The following is a 14,472-nucleotide window of genomic DNA, read 5'->3' as shown; positions in this document are numbered from 1 at the left end:
TCAGCATCCCCCCCCCCACTGGCTATTCACAAAGAAGGCAATCGCCCCCCCCCCCCGTCGAAGCTGCATGTTTTGTTGCTTATGAAAAAGAGGGGGTGGGGGATGTCTGAGATGTCATGTGTGAGGTGGGTTGGAGCAGAGAACAAAATAGCTATTTTATGACAGGGGACGGACCATTCCTTAATGATCATGTCACAAGCTGTTATGTAACTAGGGGGGATAAGTAGCAATCAACTTTTTGAACATGTCTGTTATGCTGTATTTCTCTTTTAACCATTATCATTTTTTTCGGAACTATAAAGAATTTAAGAAATGCATAGTGAGCTATCATGGCATTGTATAAAGGTGCTATTCAGTTTTAAACTTATATTTTTATATTTGTAGGAGATAAATCTTTATAACTTCTGGTTTGGCATGGTCAGCAGCACTTGTAGTGTTGTCACTGTTCTTTGTGGAGAGTTTTTGCATATTTATCTATATTTGGTTTTAATTGCTTATTTTAACTGGGCTGTGACTCCTTCAAGCTATATTTTCTTAAGGAGTGACTAACCTTGAAAGATGCAATATAAATGAGTGGTTGTGTCTTTTTTTTGAGGACAGTAACGATGATGACCTCAGCTGAGTATGATGAGAGACTAAGGTGTACTTGTAGCAATGAGTTAGTGTGTATTTTTATTTAGAAAAATGTCAAAATAATGGCAAATCCTGATCTTATATACACACATATAGATACATGCACATACACAACTGAAAACTATCAAGGGCTGAATGTGTCATTCCTTCTGTCAAAACTGAAGGACCAAAAATTAAGAATTGTCAAATTTTAATCTGATTTCTCCACAGCATGAATCTACTGAAATGCAAGACTCCTGTCTTGGGTACCTTTTTTTGAGCTAACACTCTACAGACCTGATCATTCAGGAGATAAAGAAATCTCAAGAAGGGATTAAAAGGTCTTCTTGGGTCAGATCTCCTGCTTTGAGCCAGAATTCATGTGTACTGTTTTAGAGGGCTGAGTGAGATTCACTATAAGAAGGTTACTCTTGGATTGGGTATCTTCTAGTTTAAATTGCAGAAAACAAAAATCCGGTACATTTTAAGAACTTTTGTTGTGTTTAATATTTGTTCCTTAAAATAAGCAGCAATATAGGAGTTTATAAAGAATAAACATGTGGCCTGAAAAAGGAGTTTTTCCTTCGCTCTAAATGGTACCCCGTCAGGACTAACCACTTTCATAATGTAGCTCCTTAAAAAAATTGTGCTATGGAGCTTTAACCATAGCCTGTCACTAGCAGGTAGGAGCAACAAAGTACATTGCAATAATATACCTCTATGGTAGATCCTTGTAATAAAGAAACCTTTATAAATATAATATAAATGGCTTGATAAAGCCATTGCCTTCCCCTGTGAGGAAATAATCCCTATTATTGCCACCTCTTTGTAATTGTATATAGCACTTTTTTTCTAGAGGGCTTTGGGAAATTGCTGGCCCAGCTGTTTTCTTGGTTCTTCCTGCCAGCAGCTGCTCTGACTCAGAATTTCAGATGATTTATGTAATAAAAATCCCATGATGAGTTACAACAGAAGGCAACTTTAAGCTACCTAGATTGTTAGGCAGGTTGCAGCTAGTAGGGAACTGGGGACATCTGAATGAGCTGGTCCCTGATGATGAGCAGCACTCATCCAAAAGTAAAGGGGAGAGGCTGTGGCTCAGTGGAAGAACTTCTGCTTGGCATGCAGAACGTCCCAGGTTCAATCCCTGGCATCTCCACTTAAAGGGACTAGGCAAGTAGGTAATGTGAAGGACCTCTGCCTGAGACCCTGGAGAGCCACTGCCAGTCTGAGTAGACAATACTGACTTTGATGGACCAAGGGTCTGATTCAGTAGAAAGCAGCTTCATGTGTTCAAATCGTATTGGTGCTCAGGGCTGTACCAGCAAACATCCTTTTGCAGAGCCATCTTAAGTTCTAGTTTTGACCATGGGAAAACACAAAAGGTTGAGGAGTTGTAGCCTACTAGGATTCCTCCCCTCCCCCAGGTTTCTGTAAAGAGTTTAGTAACGCTAGACTCCCAGTATGAGTGGAAATTGCACTCCCCGGAACAGTGACTCCTAGCTGTCCCCGTCCCCAAAATACAATCTGCTACGGCTTGGGCCTTTTTTATTGCTGCCCTGCAGCTGTGGAATAGCCTCCTGGAAGGGGTGAGCCTGGTACCTTCTGGTGAGACTAAAACAAAGGCGCTTATGGGGCAGCTTGAAGGTGTGAGCTCTGGCTTATCTGTGTAATTATCTATTTGGATGATGTTTTATTCATTTTAATAGATAATTTGGTTTTGTATTTATTATTGTTACTTAGGTACTGACTGTGCCAGGAGAAAGATAGGGTATATAAATAAATATGCTAAATAAATAGCTCACTATTGGTTACAATTGGAAGTTACAGTTCCTCTTGAGTTGCAGCTCCCTTTTTGTCACTGATTCTGTGATCTCGGGCAGTCATGTTACTTGGGTGTAGTTTTCTGTGACTAATGTTTTGAAGGCGGTGAAGTTGGGTTGGATTCTGCATTCAAGCTTGTATGCCAAATTAACAGGCTGTCCCATACCAGGTCTGCAAAAGGCATTCTGGTTGGTCAAAGGAAAGATATTGTGACTGCCAAAGAGCTCAGCTTCCATTGATGTTTTTAGATGAGTAAGCGGTTGGTTCCTGGTGGTACCTTTGTGCAACCAACTTTTTTATTTCTCTTCAGCATGAACGTTGGAGTAGCACACAGTGAGGTGAATCCCAACACACGAATTATGAACAGCCGAGGCATATGGCTGGCCTATGGCATCTCTGTGGTCACTCTTCACATCATCCTTCTCAGCATCCCCTTCTTTAGCGTCCCTGTGGTCTGGACCCTAACCAACGTCATCCATAACCTGGTAGGTCAAAGTTCTGTTACTGTTGCCTCAAGACATACACTTCAGTTCCCTAAACCTGCCTCTTGGTCTTCAAAACCTTTAAGCATTCTCTGGGTGTGTCAGTGTTTTAAGAAGGTGCTTTATTTTCCTCAAGAAGGGAAGCTTGATTGCTGTTGTGACTTCCCATTATGGATGTTGCGGTGTGGAATCTGTTTGAGGATTTTCACTATGTTGAAGCCTCCCGAAAATTCCTCTGATAATACCATTTCATCTGAGCAGCATAAGGAGACATCTCTGGTGCCTTGTTGCACTTTTCTTTGGCTACAAAATAGGGGAAGAGAAATGGCCTCATGCTTTTTTACCTCATGCTTCCCTTTTCTCAGGCGATGTATTGGCTCCTGCACATGGTGAAAGGAACTCCCTTTGAAACTCCGGACCAGGGCAAAGATCGCCTCCTGACACACTGGGAGCAGATTGATTATGGTACACAGTGGACCTCTTCTCGGAAGTTCCTAAGCATCTCACCAATAGTCCTGTGAGTATCATGAGCCACTGTGTTCTGTTGTCTTTTCAACTCATCTGAGGCTAATGAGTCAGCTGTTAGCACAGCTGGTGATTAGACTTCCTTTGCCAGGCCTTGTGTCCCTGCCGACTTTGTCCCAGTTACGAAACACAAACTCACACTGTAACCACAGAAAGTTATTAAGAAAACACAGCACCTATGACCAAATGTAAATTAATAACTTACCATGAATGAGCAACAATAAACGTATCTTCTACATAGGATGTGTGTGAATATGCACAACTCAAGGGTCATCACTATTGTGTTCCACAATTTAATGTCTTATTTTGTGGCCAAAGGAAGGTTGCTAGTCAGCATCTCCTTTGAAAGATTGTATGTTGGATTTGGACATTGATTTCATTAAAGCAGTAGGTGGATATGGCGATTTGACTGAAGAAGCAGCTTAAAGTGAAATGGGTGGCTACCGGAACCCCATCTAAGTTCATCTTTGCCTTTGCACGGGTTTCTTTGTTCTGTATAAGTTCTGTTCCTACAGAGTGCCACAGAAAATTGAACACTACCTGCAAATTGTCGGCTGGCCATCAGGAAGTTATTCCGGACTTTGGCAACTAACCAACTGCATGGACCTTGTTACTATTTGTTTACCAACCTTATAAGCTATGTCAGCTTAATTTATTGTAGTATTTAGCCTATGTTAAAGGGTTTTGGAAAATAGATGAGGTCATGCGGCCAATATTAAATTGTAGAACACAATAGTAACGACCCTTGGAGTTGTTCATATTCACACACATCCTATGTAGAAGATATGTTTACTGTTGCTCATTCATGGTAAGTTACTAATTTACATTTGGTCATAGGTGCTGTGTTTTTTGCTTGACTTTCTGCCCCAAGCTACTGCCTTAGTTGCTAAACTTGTGTGGTATAAATCGAATAAAATAAAAATAAAATATATGGCCAGCAAGCCCTTCACAAATGATAAGATACAGAGAGCTGGCGCAATTGAGGGTGAGGTCCATTGTGCAGAGGGGAAAGTATTTCAAAGAGCTACCTTGCCCACTTGCTAAGAGCCAAAGCATACAGTAGAGCTGTCATCTCACATAGTTCAGGAAGCCCTGAGAAATCTGTAACCTGTATTGATTACTAGCCAACAAGATGGGGGTGCATGACTGAAATGGAAAGTCTATTGTTCCCTTTTTAAAAAGAAGGTCACCCATCAAACATTTTGGATGCTTTATGTACCTCTGTAGTCTATGTCAGGATTGAGCCAACAGCATGATTAGATCAAGGGGAAATGTGTCTACTTCAAAACCTAAATTTGATTATTTTAATTACGTTGCACTAAGTTGGCATTTTGTTACAGCAGGTTATTTCTAAGATCTTTTTCACGTACTTGGGTTAAAGGCTGAATTACTCTGTCACTGAAACAGAAGTGCAGGGCCAGGGTCACCACAGCTAGATATCCAAGTGAGAATGGTTCTACGGGACAGACCATTCAGATACAGATAACTCATTACAACGGTTTGAATTATGAGTGCTCTATTGCAAGAGTCCTCAAAATGTGAGAAGGCATTCTGAAGGAAGTATGGGCTTCTTGACCCCTTTGATGTGTTGCTTCATTGGGCTAGGAAGCAGTGGTAATGCACATCTTCGTTATTGTATGTATGCAGCTGCAGTCCTCTTCTAGCACTGAATGGTTGTGCTAGGAGTAAATGACGTACAAACAGCTTTTTGCTTCTCTTGCTTCTTTCATTAAAGGCATTCTAAAAATCCACTTGGCCCAAATTAAGCCACGTATGAGAGAAGTTGGAAAGAAGCTCCTATTTCCACAGGGAAGCCTGTATTCCCCCCTCTCACACTCTTTAAATAATCTTAAAAATGTTATGATTAAGTTTTGTTTGGAGAAGTCTTCTTGAGGAGATTCATTATGACACAGGTTGACAATGTAACTAATCTAGATTGTTTCTTTTCCTTTAGCTACATCCTGACTAGCTTTTATACCAAGTATGACCCTGGGCACTTCATAATCAACACCACCTCCCTGTTGAGTGTTCTTCTACCTAAGCTTCCTCAGTTCCACGGTGTCCGCATCTTTGGTATCAACAAGTACTGAAGCAGGCCGAACCTTGGTACTGCTGAGACTTAACTGGAGGAGAAATGGCTCCCAGCTCCAGTAACCTGGTGACAACCAATGATCACTGTCCTGAGACTCAACTATGAAGAGCCATGTGTAGATTGAGAGGGGTGGAGAGCTTTAGCTGCCCAGATAATTGAGCAGTACAGAACTTTGGGGGGTTTGCAAGGAGACTGAGCCAATCACTGGGTGTTGCTTCTGGTGGAATGAAAAGTAGAACCCTTGGCAGGGCCTGAAATCTGCGGATCTTCCATGTAAGACTACTCCTTTGAGCTGTTTGTAGTGAGTGACCGGGATCAGCTTTTGTGTTAAACCCTTTTCATTGTTTTTTTATACATTCCCACTTCAAACAATTTGTGTTATTGTGGCTTTTTTCACTCAGGGAAGAGGAAAAGATTGGGAATAGGGAGAACTTTTGAATCTGATTTGGGCACTCCTAAACTTCACAAAATATCCACTGTGTTCCTTCAGTTGCAACTTGATAGGACTGCATTCATACTAGTGAAACATGACATCTAGCCTCGAGCACAAACTTGGTTTTCGTTTTCTAAATAAGGCTTTTGTTTTTTTGGTTTTTTTGGCCCTTGTAGTTCTGAGAGAAAACTTAGGGTTACTGCAATAGTGGAAGTCTCAAAATAAGAGGGAGCTTTTTGTCAGGTCCACATGTTGGCTCCATCTATACCAGGGGTCCCCCATCTTTTTTAGCCTGTGGGCACCTTTGGAATTCTGGCACAGTGTGATGGGCACAGCCACAAAATGGCTGCTGCAGCTTACCTTGAGTCACACAGTGCGGATCCTTGTGCTGTGGGAGCAGCTGCTGCCAAAGCAATGTTTTTAAAAATCTGCATAGCCAATCAGAAGCCTTTCTTGGGGAAATCCCCTCTTGGCCCACTTTCTAAAAACCCTTGCCAGGCACTAGGAAAGGTGTCGGTAGAAACTGCATTGGGGGACCCCTCATCTTCACCCCTTTTTTTGCCTCCCTGTACCTAGTCTCCACATTTAAAAAAAATTCTTGTCACATACAGCTTCAATGCATGTTAAGTAGCAGTGGATTCTTTGAAAGTTTGAATCTCAGCGCAGCTTCACCCAGGTGTGAACTGATTTCAAGGGAGGGGGTTGGATGTGAGATTAAAGTTCTGTGGGTGGCTAAACTAAAGAAACTGCTAAGAGTTTTGGAAGCGGTGCACCATGCCCCTCACCAAGTCATTCTTGCCTTCTCAGCCACTATAAGTCATGAAGATGGTACATGCAGTGTTGTGGCCAGACTTTGCAGGCACTATTCCGCTGGCTGGTGCAACCCAAGCCAAGCTGACCCTGTACTGTGAAGATGCTGAGTCAATGTAACTTATCTAGCAGATCTGTGTAATGCAGGATGACTCATATTCAGGTGACCAGTTAATGACGCAGTGGACATCTCTTTATTCATGAAAATAATTCTTGTTCCACCTCTCCTACGCTTGTGTGTCCCAATGCAGCATGCAGAAATAGCCATGGTATAAAGAAAAAATATTAGTTGCACTAAACAAGCACATAACCAGCAGAAAAAATGGACTACATTCATCCCCTATTACTACAATATCTTTTAAAAAGCACAGTCTTCCCAAAATTTTGACAAGAGAAATAATCTTCCTGACCTCCTCTGGAAGATTGTTTTAGAGGGAAGGGGCCACCTCCAAGAGAGACTAAGGCCAGGCCAATGCTGATCTTACTGGCCTAATGTATAGAATGGTGAGCACGCAGTGCTGCAAAGAGAGGAATAGGTTTGTAACAATAGACTAGTTGGGGCCCAGTTTGTGAAGGCCTTTATGGATAAGAACTAGCCACTGCTTTGGACGCAGGAGCAAATGGGCAAGCCAATAAAGATGCTCTAATACTGGTGTAATATATTGCTATATGGCTCACTCATCAAAAGCAAGCCAGCTGCCTCCTGTGGTACTCATTGGATTTTGAATGGTCTTTGCCAGTATCCTTTTGTAACACATGCTACAGTAGTCTAGGCTCTGTTATGGTAGTGCAGAGTGGTTGAGTCTAAAAGGGGGACAAGTCTTGCTAGATGCAGTTGGGGGGAAAACCCTTCTTGACTACCACAGTAACCAGTTTAATTGCCAGCAGAGCAGAATCTTAAAGGACTCTGGTTTTCCACTGAATCCACCAAAGATAAGCTTGATTCCTTCCAGCACAGGCAAGGCAATCCCTTCCAGAATATCAGTCTTACTGATCATATCACCTTCATCTTATCTATCTTCAGTTTTACTTGTTCTCCCTTAGCCACACAGAGGTACCGTATTTTTCGCTCCATAGCACACACCTGACCATAACACGCCCCTTCCCAGCTAGCCGTCGGGGCGGGGAAAGCCGGCTCGTGCTGGAACCATGCTGGGAGGCGGGCGGGGCGCACAGAGCCGGCTGGGCGTGCTAGAACGGGGCGCACAGAGCTGGCTCGCATCGTTCCAGCGCGCCCAGCCGGCTCTGTGCGCATATTCACTCCATAACACACACAGACATTTCCCCTCACTTTTGAGGAGGAAAAAAGTGTGTGTTATGGAGCGAAAAATATGGTAACTACTTCTGAAGACTGGAATAAAACTGAGAATCTTCTTCCAAGAGGTCCACAGCAGTATAAGTTTTCCTCCCCTTCTATCCTCAGAATACTCTTGTGAGGTAGGTCAGGATAGTGTGTGACTGGTACAAGGTCAACCATTGAATTTCATGGCAGATTGAGAATCTGAGCCCAGATCTCCTAGGCCCTAGTCAGTGTGACCTTTAAACACTGAACCACAGTGGCTATCAGTAGTAGCATAAAGCTGTATTCATGAGCAGATTGATGACACTCAACCCCAATGTATGTATGAAGTACAAACATACACAAACACCAAAATGTCACACAATAAAAAGGAATGAAGATTCTTCTATAATGTAGAAGTAAACATATCTAGTAAGACCTGAGTTTTAAAGGCTATTATCTTAAACTGGCAAAAGGCAACACAAAAAAAAGCTCCTAGAGGTAAAAGCCTCACCCACGCTAATGTGTACCTTACACTTTACCTTGCCTAGTTCCACTAATCTCCAAGTGGTGGAAGCCTCCTTGAGCGGGTCTCTGGAGAGGTGGTATATGAATCCCCTTAAGACTGTTGCCTAAGCTAATTGTCAGCAGGGTTCAGCAACTTGTCAGACTTCTCTCTGCAGTTCAACCTCGTCCTTTTATTAGGAAAATACATCTCCCTCTTAAGGTGATCATCCCTTATGGAAGGTGTTCCTGTCTTCTGTAAGAGGGAAACAGTGTTGATGGGTTTGGCTTGATAGCTTTACTTCATACCCTAAGACACCAAGGAAATGTTCAAATAGTTTGAAAAGCTGCTTTTTCAAAGAGGGAGTGGGGGACATGATTAGAGGCACTGGAACTAGCATGTGCCCTGATTTGATTAGATTTATCAGAAAAACTTACCTGTCACAGCTGAAAACACTTATTTGGGTATTACCAGTACTTAAATAAAAGGCAGCTGAATCAAGGCTTCCTTTGACATGAACCACCCTGTCTTTAAAGATCTGCAAAGACCTTATCTTAGTTAAACTGCACCAAAACCATTAAAGGCTTTAGATATGATCACCTCTGTTTGTGTGTGTGTAAAGTGCTGTCAAGTCGCAGGCGAGTTTCGGAGACCCCTTTTGGGGTTTTGATGGCCAGATACTAACAGAGGTGGTTTGCCAGTGCCTTCCTCTGCACAGCAACCCTGGTATTCCTTGGTGGTCTCCTATCCAAATACTAACCAGGGCTGACCCTGCTTAGCTTCTGAGATCTGATGAGATCAGGCTAGCCTGGGCCATCCAGGTCAGGGCATACCCTGAAGCAAATACACACTGCTGACAAGCAGGAACCATTGTCTTACGCTGTCTGCCACCCAGCGCCATCAATAAAGCAACCACTTTGACCTACCTGTCAAAGAAGGGTGGCTGAGATGGCAAATAAAATCCATTTACTTGCTTCCCATATTGTTGTCGCAGTAGTTTTGTTTGTATTATTAATACTAAAAAATTCTGTCAAGTTCTTGCATTTCTGTATTACCTCATATTGTAATAATAGCATATTCTTTCTTTCCATCTCCTTTCCTATTGCCACTTTTCCTACTTATTTTGGTTATAGTCTGCCAAAATCTGGTAAAATTTCTGCTTTCCCAGCTTCTATAGTGTTTTTGATACCCAGCTCATATCTATTCTTGAATATAATTGATGTCTATCAGAAAAATATGGAATACTCGCCAGGTGTCTTCTCATTTGAAACTTCCACATACTTAAAGACATTTTTAGGAATTTTCTTTCCTGACGTTTCGCCCGCAGCTGTGGCAGGCATCTTCAGAGGAGTAACACTGAGAGACACTGTCCTTCAGTGTTACTCCTCTGAAGATGCCTGCTGCAGCTGCGGGCGAAACATCAGGAAAGAAAATACCAAGACCACGGTTACACAGCCTGGATAACCTACAACAACCAATGAACTCTGACCATGAAAGCCTTCGACAACATTTTTAGGAAGTTTGCCTCCAATATTTTAGGACCTATCTTTTTCGTATCTAACCTCCAATATTTTAGGACCTATCTTTTTCGTATCTAACCTCCAATATTTTAGGACCTATCTTTTTTCGTATCAAACACCCCATTCATATCTCCAAAAATTAAAATCTCTCCTTCTTGAAAGACCAATAATACTTGATAAAAATTTTCAAAGAATTCTGTTTTGGAGTTATTTGGAGCATATATCGACATCAATGTCTATACTTGTCCTTCTGGTGCTCTTATCTTCAAAATCAGATATCTTACATTATGATCTTTTAATTCTTCAAATAGTTTGACTTGGATTGTTGATATATATTGTGACATATTTTCTTTTTGTTGCTCTGAAGCAATATATACTTTGCCTAATTTTTTAGACCTCGGCCAGGAGAGAGGGCAGGAGACAAATCAAATAAATAAAAATAAATTCTTTGCAATTTAATATATATTAATGTTCCTTCTTTATGTGGGTTTCTTGCAAACATAATATATTATTAGCCTCATTTATTAGAGGAACCTTATTGGCAATAGCCACGAGGCGGGGAATCAATAAAGAAAATAACACATTGAAGAGTTTAGAACACAATCATAAAGCTACAGGAAATAAGAAAAAAAATGAAGGAATTAAAACAATTAGAGTCATTTCCTGGGGGGGTGAGGGGTGAACGAAAGCGGCTGGGATGGCGCAGCTGAGAAGCCTCCTCAGAGGCTTCCTAGCCACCGCAGAGGGGGGGAAGCCTTTTTTCCAAAATAAAAACATGAAAAAAGCCTTTTCCCCCCATAGGGGAAAGCAGGCCTGCACCACTTAAAAAGGTGGCACAGGACCGCTGGCATCCCTGGAGGTGTTCCTGAGCAAAAGGGTTTGCCTAAAGGCAGCTATGCCCCCGGAACATCCTGGGAACGCCTCCCAGGATGCTGGTGCAGGGATTTGCACTGGGAGAATGGCAGCTGAAGGTTCTGCTGGACCCTGAGCCCCACATAGCAGTGTGGCATCCCAGGGCCAGCAGGGATGCCTTCTGCAGCGGCGTAAGTGCGTTTTCCCAGGATAACCAGGCACTTATGCCACTGCAGGGTCACGTCGGCTCCTAAGTCGACTCAGCCCCCCCCCCAATGCAAAGGCTAACAAAGATTTCAATGGGAAATGCTGGAAATGTCACAACACAGATGCAGCATTTTATCATATGTGGTGGACTTGTAGGAAGGAAAAAATATTGGATAATGATACATGATGAAATTCAAAAATATTGAAACTTATGTTTGCTTTGGATCCAAAAACACATGTTATTAAAAATCTTGCCAAGCGACATGCCAAAAATATACAAGTATATGATGACAGCAGCAAGAGTGATACATGCAGCAAAGTGGAAAGAAGAGGAACATCCAGATTTAACTGAATGGATAAATCAACAGAATATGCAACTATGGCAAAATTAACATATTTAATACATAATAGTTCAACTTCTAATTTTATGAAAAATGGAATGTATTCTTTAACCATATAGTCAAAAATTAAGAATAGAAATAGAATATAAAAATCTAAGTAACAAATTATTAGGAATAAATGTATTATTAGATATGAAAACATAATAAGAATATAGAGAAATGTATGTTAAAGAGCCCCGTGGCGCAGAGTGGTAAGCTGCAGTACTGCAGTCCAAGCTCTGCTCACGACCTGAGTTCGATCCTGACGGAAGTTGGTTTCAGGCAGCGGGCTCAAGGTTGACTCAGCCTTCCATCCTTCCAAGGTTGGTAAAATGAGTACCCAGCTTGCTGAGGATAAAGGGAAGATGACTGGGGAAGGCACTGGCAAACCACCCCATAAAAACAAAGTCTGCCTCGTAAACGTCGGGATGTGACATCCCCCCATGGGTAAGAATGTCCCGGTGCTTGCACAGGGGGGACCTTTACCTTTTTAAGTTAAAGAAGCTAATAATTGAAATACAATTTCAAAGTAAGCTCCAATATAATGTAATAACCCTATTGGTTATGTTTATATGTTTGTATGTGTTGTGTTGAAAAATAAAAATTTTAACCTCCCACAAAGGAAAATAAAACCCACTGACAGTACATTCTATGCCCTGTTCTACTGTAACTGGCTATAATCATATCTAAGATACATTACATGAGAATCTCCCCAGTCCTCTTTTGATAATGAAAGCAGGGAGGAGCAAAAGGTAACACATAAGAAGTCTCCATCTATGTTTGGGCCCCTGTCTCCATACAAGTACAGTCAGGTATCAGGTATGGGAATGGAGGTTTCCATACTCAATATCTAATGGCCCATGTTTCCCAGTCTGAATCCAGGCCTGAGCCTAGACTAATAAGGGTCTAGACCAGAGAGTCTCCATTTTCTTGCTAACTGGGGGATGGATTTTTTTTTAAATTGAGGCTGGAAACCCATTTTGCTATTACAACAAAACAATACATTCTCAGTCATTATTCAAACTAGTAAGAAGAAATCCTGCTTGAAATGGTAGGATAGTTGAGTATTGTCACCCCACTCTGGCAGGGACGGGGGCTAAACTAGGCAATGCTTCACAAATTGCCTCCTCTCCAAAGTTATCATGGCCCTCGACCTTACAGAGGCCTCCTCTCCAAAGTGATCATGGCCCTCGACCTTACTGATGCCTCGGATGTGGGGGAAGAGACAAAGGACAACCCCAGACCCAAAGGGCCTAAGGAGTTCTTCCCTAGAACACAATCATCCAGCAATGTGGCCCCCTTCCCTGAGTACTTCAAAGAGCTTGTAAAGAGGGAATGGGAAAAGCCTACCTTGCTAAGGCAGTTCCCAACCAATACTAAGAGGATGTATGCCTTGGCCACACACACCATGGAGATGTTAAGACTCCCAATAATGGACGCCCTTATAGCACCACTCCAGTCCTCTGGACTCCTGAGGATAGCTTGGGGTTGCTCAAAGACCCACTAGATAAGCGGGCTGGCCTTGCCTCAAGGAAAACTACCTCCATCCAAGACATCATCACCTATCTCCAAGAGCTCCAGGAGAACCTGAAAAAGCTGAGATCGGCTGCTGCAGACAACATGCACAGAGCCCAACGGAAGCAGAAGACCTGGTATGATGCCAAGGCCAGAGACAGCGTTTTCAAACCAGGAGACCAGGTCCTCGTGCTGAACGCCAGAAGACACAACTAGACACAGCTTGGGAAGGACCTTTTTGTGTTGTAAATAAAGTTTCCAATGTCAACTATTTGGTAAATATGAACTCGGAAGGGGAACAGTGTAAGCTTTTTCACATAAATATATAAAAGTCTTACTATAATAGAGGAAACCTAGTCCTTATGACTAGAGGTGGGGAGAGGGAAACTATCACTTTGACAGGTTGAGGAAAGCTTACCAAGGGGAGTACAGTAAATGAAGTGGTTTTGTCCCCATCCCTGGCTAAGGACCAAGTCTGGCATCCAAGCAGTATTGATGGAATTTCAATCCAATGAATTAAAGAGGCTGGTTTGACAGTAAAACTGCTAAGTGTTCAATAGCAATGGGACAAGTAAAATACCTTGGACATGTACTTGAAGGTGGTGTTATCAAACCGGATTGGAGCAAGGTGCAAGTAATACAAGAATGGCCCAGACCCACAACTAAAAAGGAAACCAGAGCCTGACTTTATGCAACCCTTTACCCTATTCACTGATGCTTCGAATATTGGAATTGGGACAATGTTAAGTCAGAGAGGGTAGGATGGTCAGTTCTACCTCAGAGTAGAATGTAGCCCTGTTACTCACCGAGAGGGCTCTTTCCGCTCCGAGGTAAAAGGGGCATCTTGAAGCTTGGGTTTTCCCACCCCTTACTCGGGGAGGCAGGACTAAACTTCTCATTTCCTGTCTCCTGGGCGGGAAAGCCTCCAGCTTCCACTTTTCCAAGAAGCCGATTGCTAGAGACAGGAATAAAAAACTAGAGAAGACAAACATGATAACCACAACCAAAACTTGGTATGGAACATTTCAACATTTAACATCCTATCCACACAAACAAGACGAACTACTTGGTGTAGAAGGGAATTAAAAAACAAGAGGGTAACTACCCTGAAGGCTAAACAGTCCTACGGTGAACCAGTGGACTGAGGTTTCTTTTTGCATGTGCTGTAGATAACCCTTAAGGAGGGATTGACTTGTGAAGGGGAATGTAGCATATGTTCTGAATAAGCCCAGGTTAACTAAAACCTGCCCCTCTAAGACGGGTGGGGCAAGATGCCCCTTTTACCTCGGAGCGGAAAGAGCCCTCTCGGTGAGTAACAGGGCTACATTCCCGCTCCAGGCAAAAGGGGCATCTTGAAGCTTGGGATGTCCAAGAGCAAATTGTATCCCAGGTGGGAATTAGTTTTCCCCTTCCTCTACCACATGCTGTAAAATTAT

General features: G+C 42.5%; 1 protein-coding gene across 1 annotated transcript; it reads left to right on the top strand.

Annotated features, from left to right (window-relative positions):
- Positions 1–2,718: 2,718 nt before the first annotated feature.
- Positions 2,719–5,642, top strand: ORMDL2 (ORMDL sphingolipid biosynthesis regulator 2). The gene is made up of 3 exons (XM_056861723.1): positions 2,719–2,921; positions 3,284–3,435; positions 5,398–5,642. Exons 1-3 carry the CDS (start codon positions 2,748–2,750, stop codon positions 5,531–5,533), a joined length of 462 nt encoding a protein of 153 aa, XP_056717701.1. The 5' UTR covers positions 2,719–2,747; the 3' UTR covers positions 5,534–5,642.
- The last annotated feature ends 8,830 nt before the right edge of the window (positions 5,643–14,472 follow it).

This window comes from Euleptes europaea, chromosome 1 (genome assembly GCF_029931775.1).
Source record: "Euleptes europaea isolate rEulEur1 chromosome 1, rEulEur1.hap1, whole genome shotgun sequence".
In the NCBI taxonomy this organism is placed as follows: Eukaryota; Metazoa; Chordata; class Lepidosauria; order Squamata; family Sphaerodactylidae; genus Euleptes; species Euleptes europaea.
The sequence above is the reverse complement of the archived record's forward strand: the minus strand, read 5'-3'. Positions and strand labels throughout refer to the sequence as shown.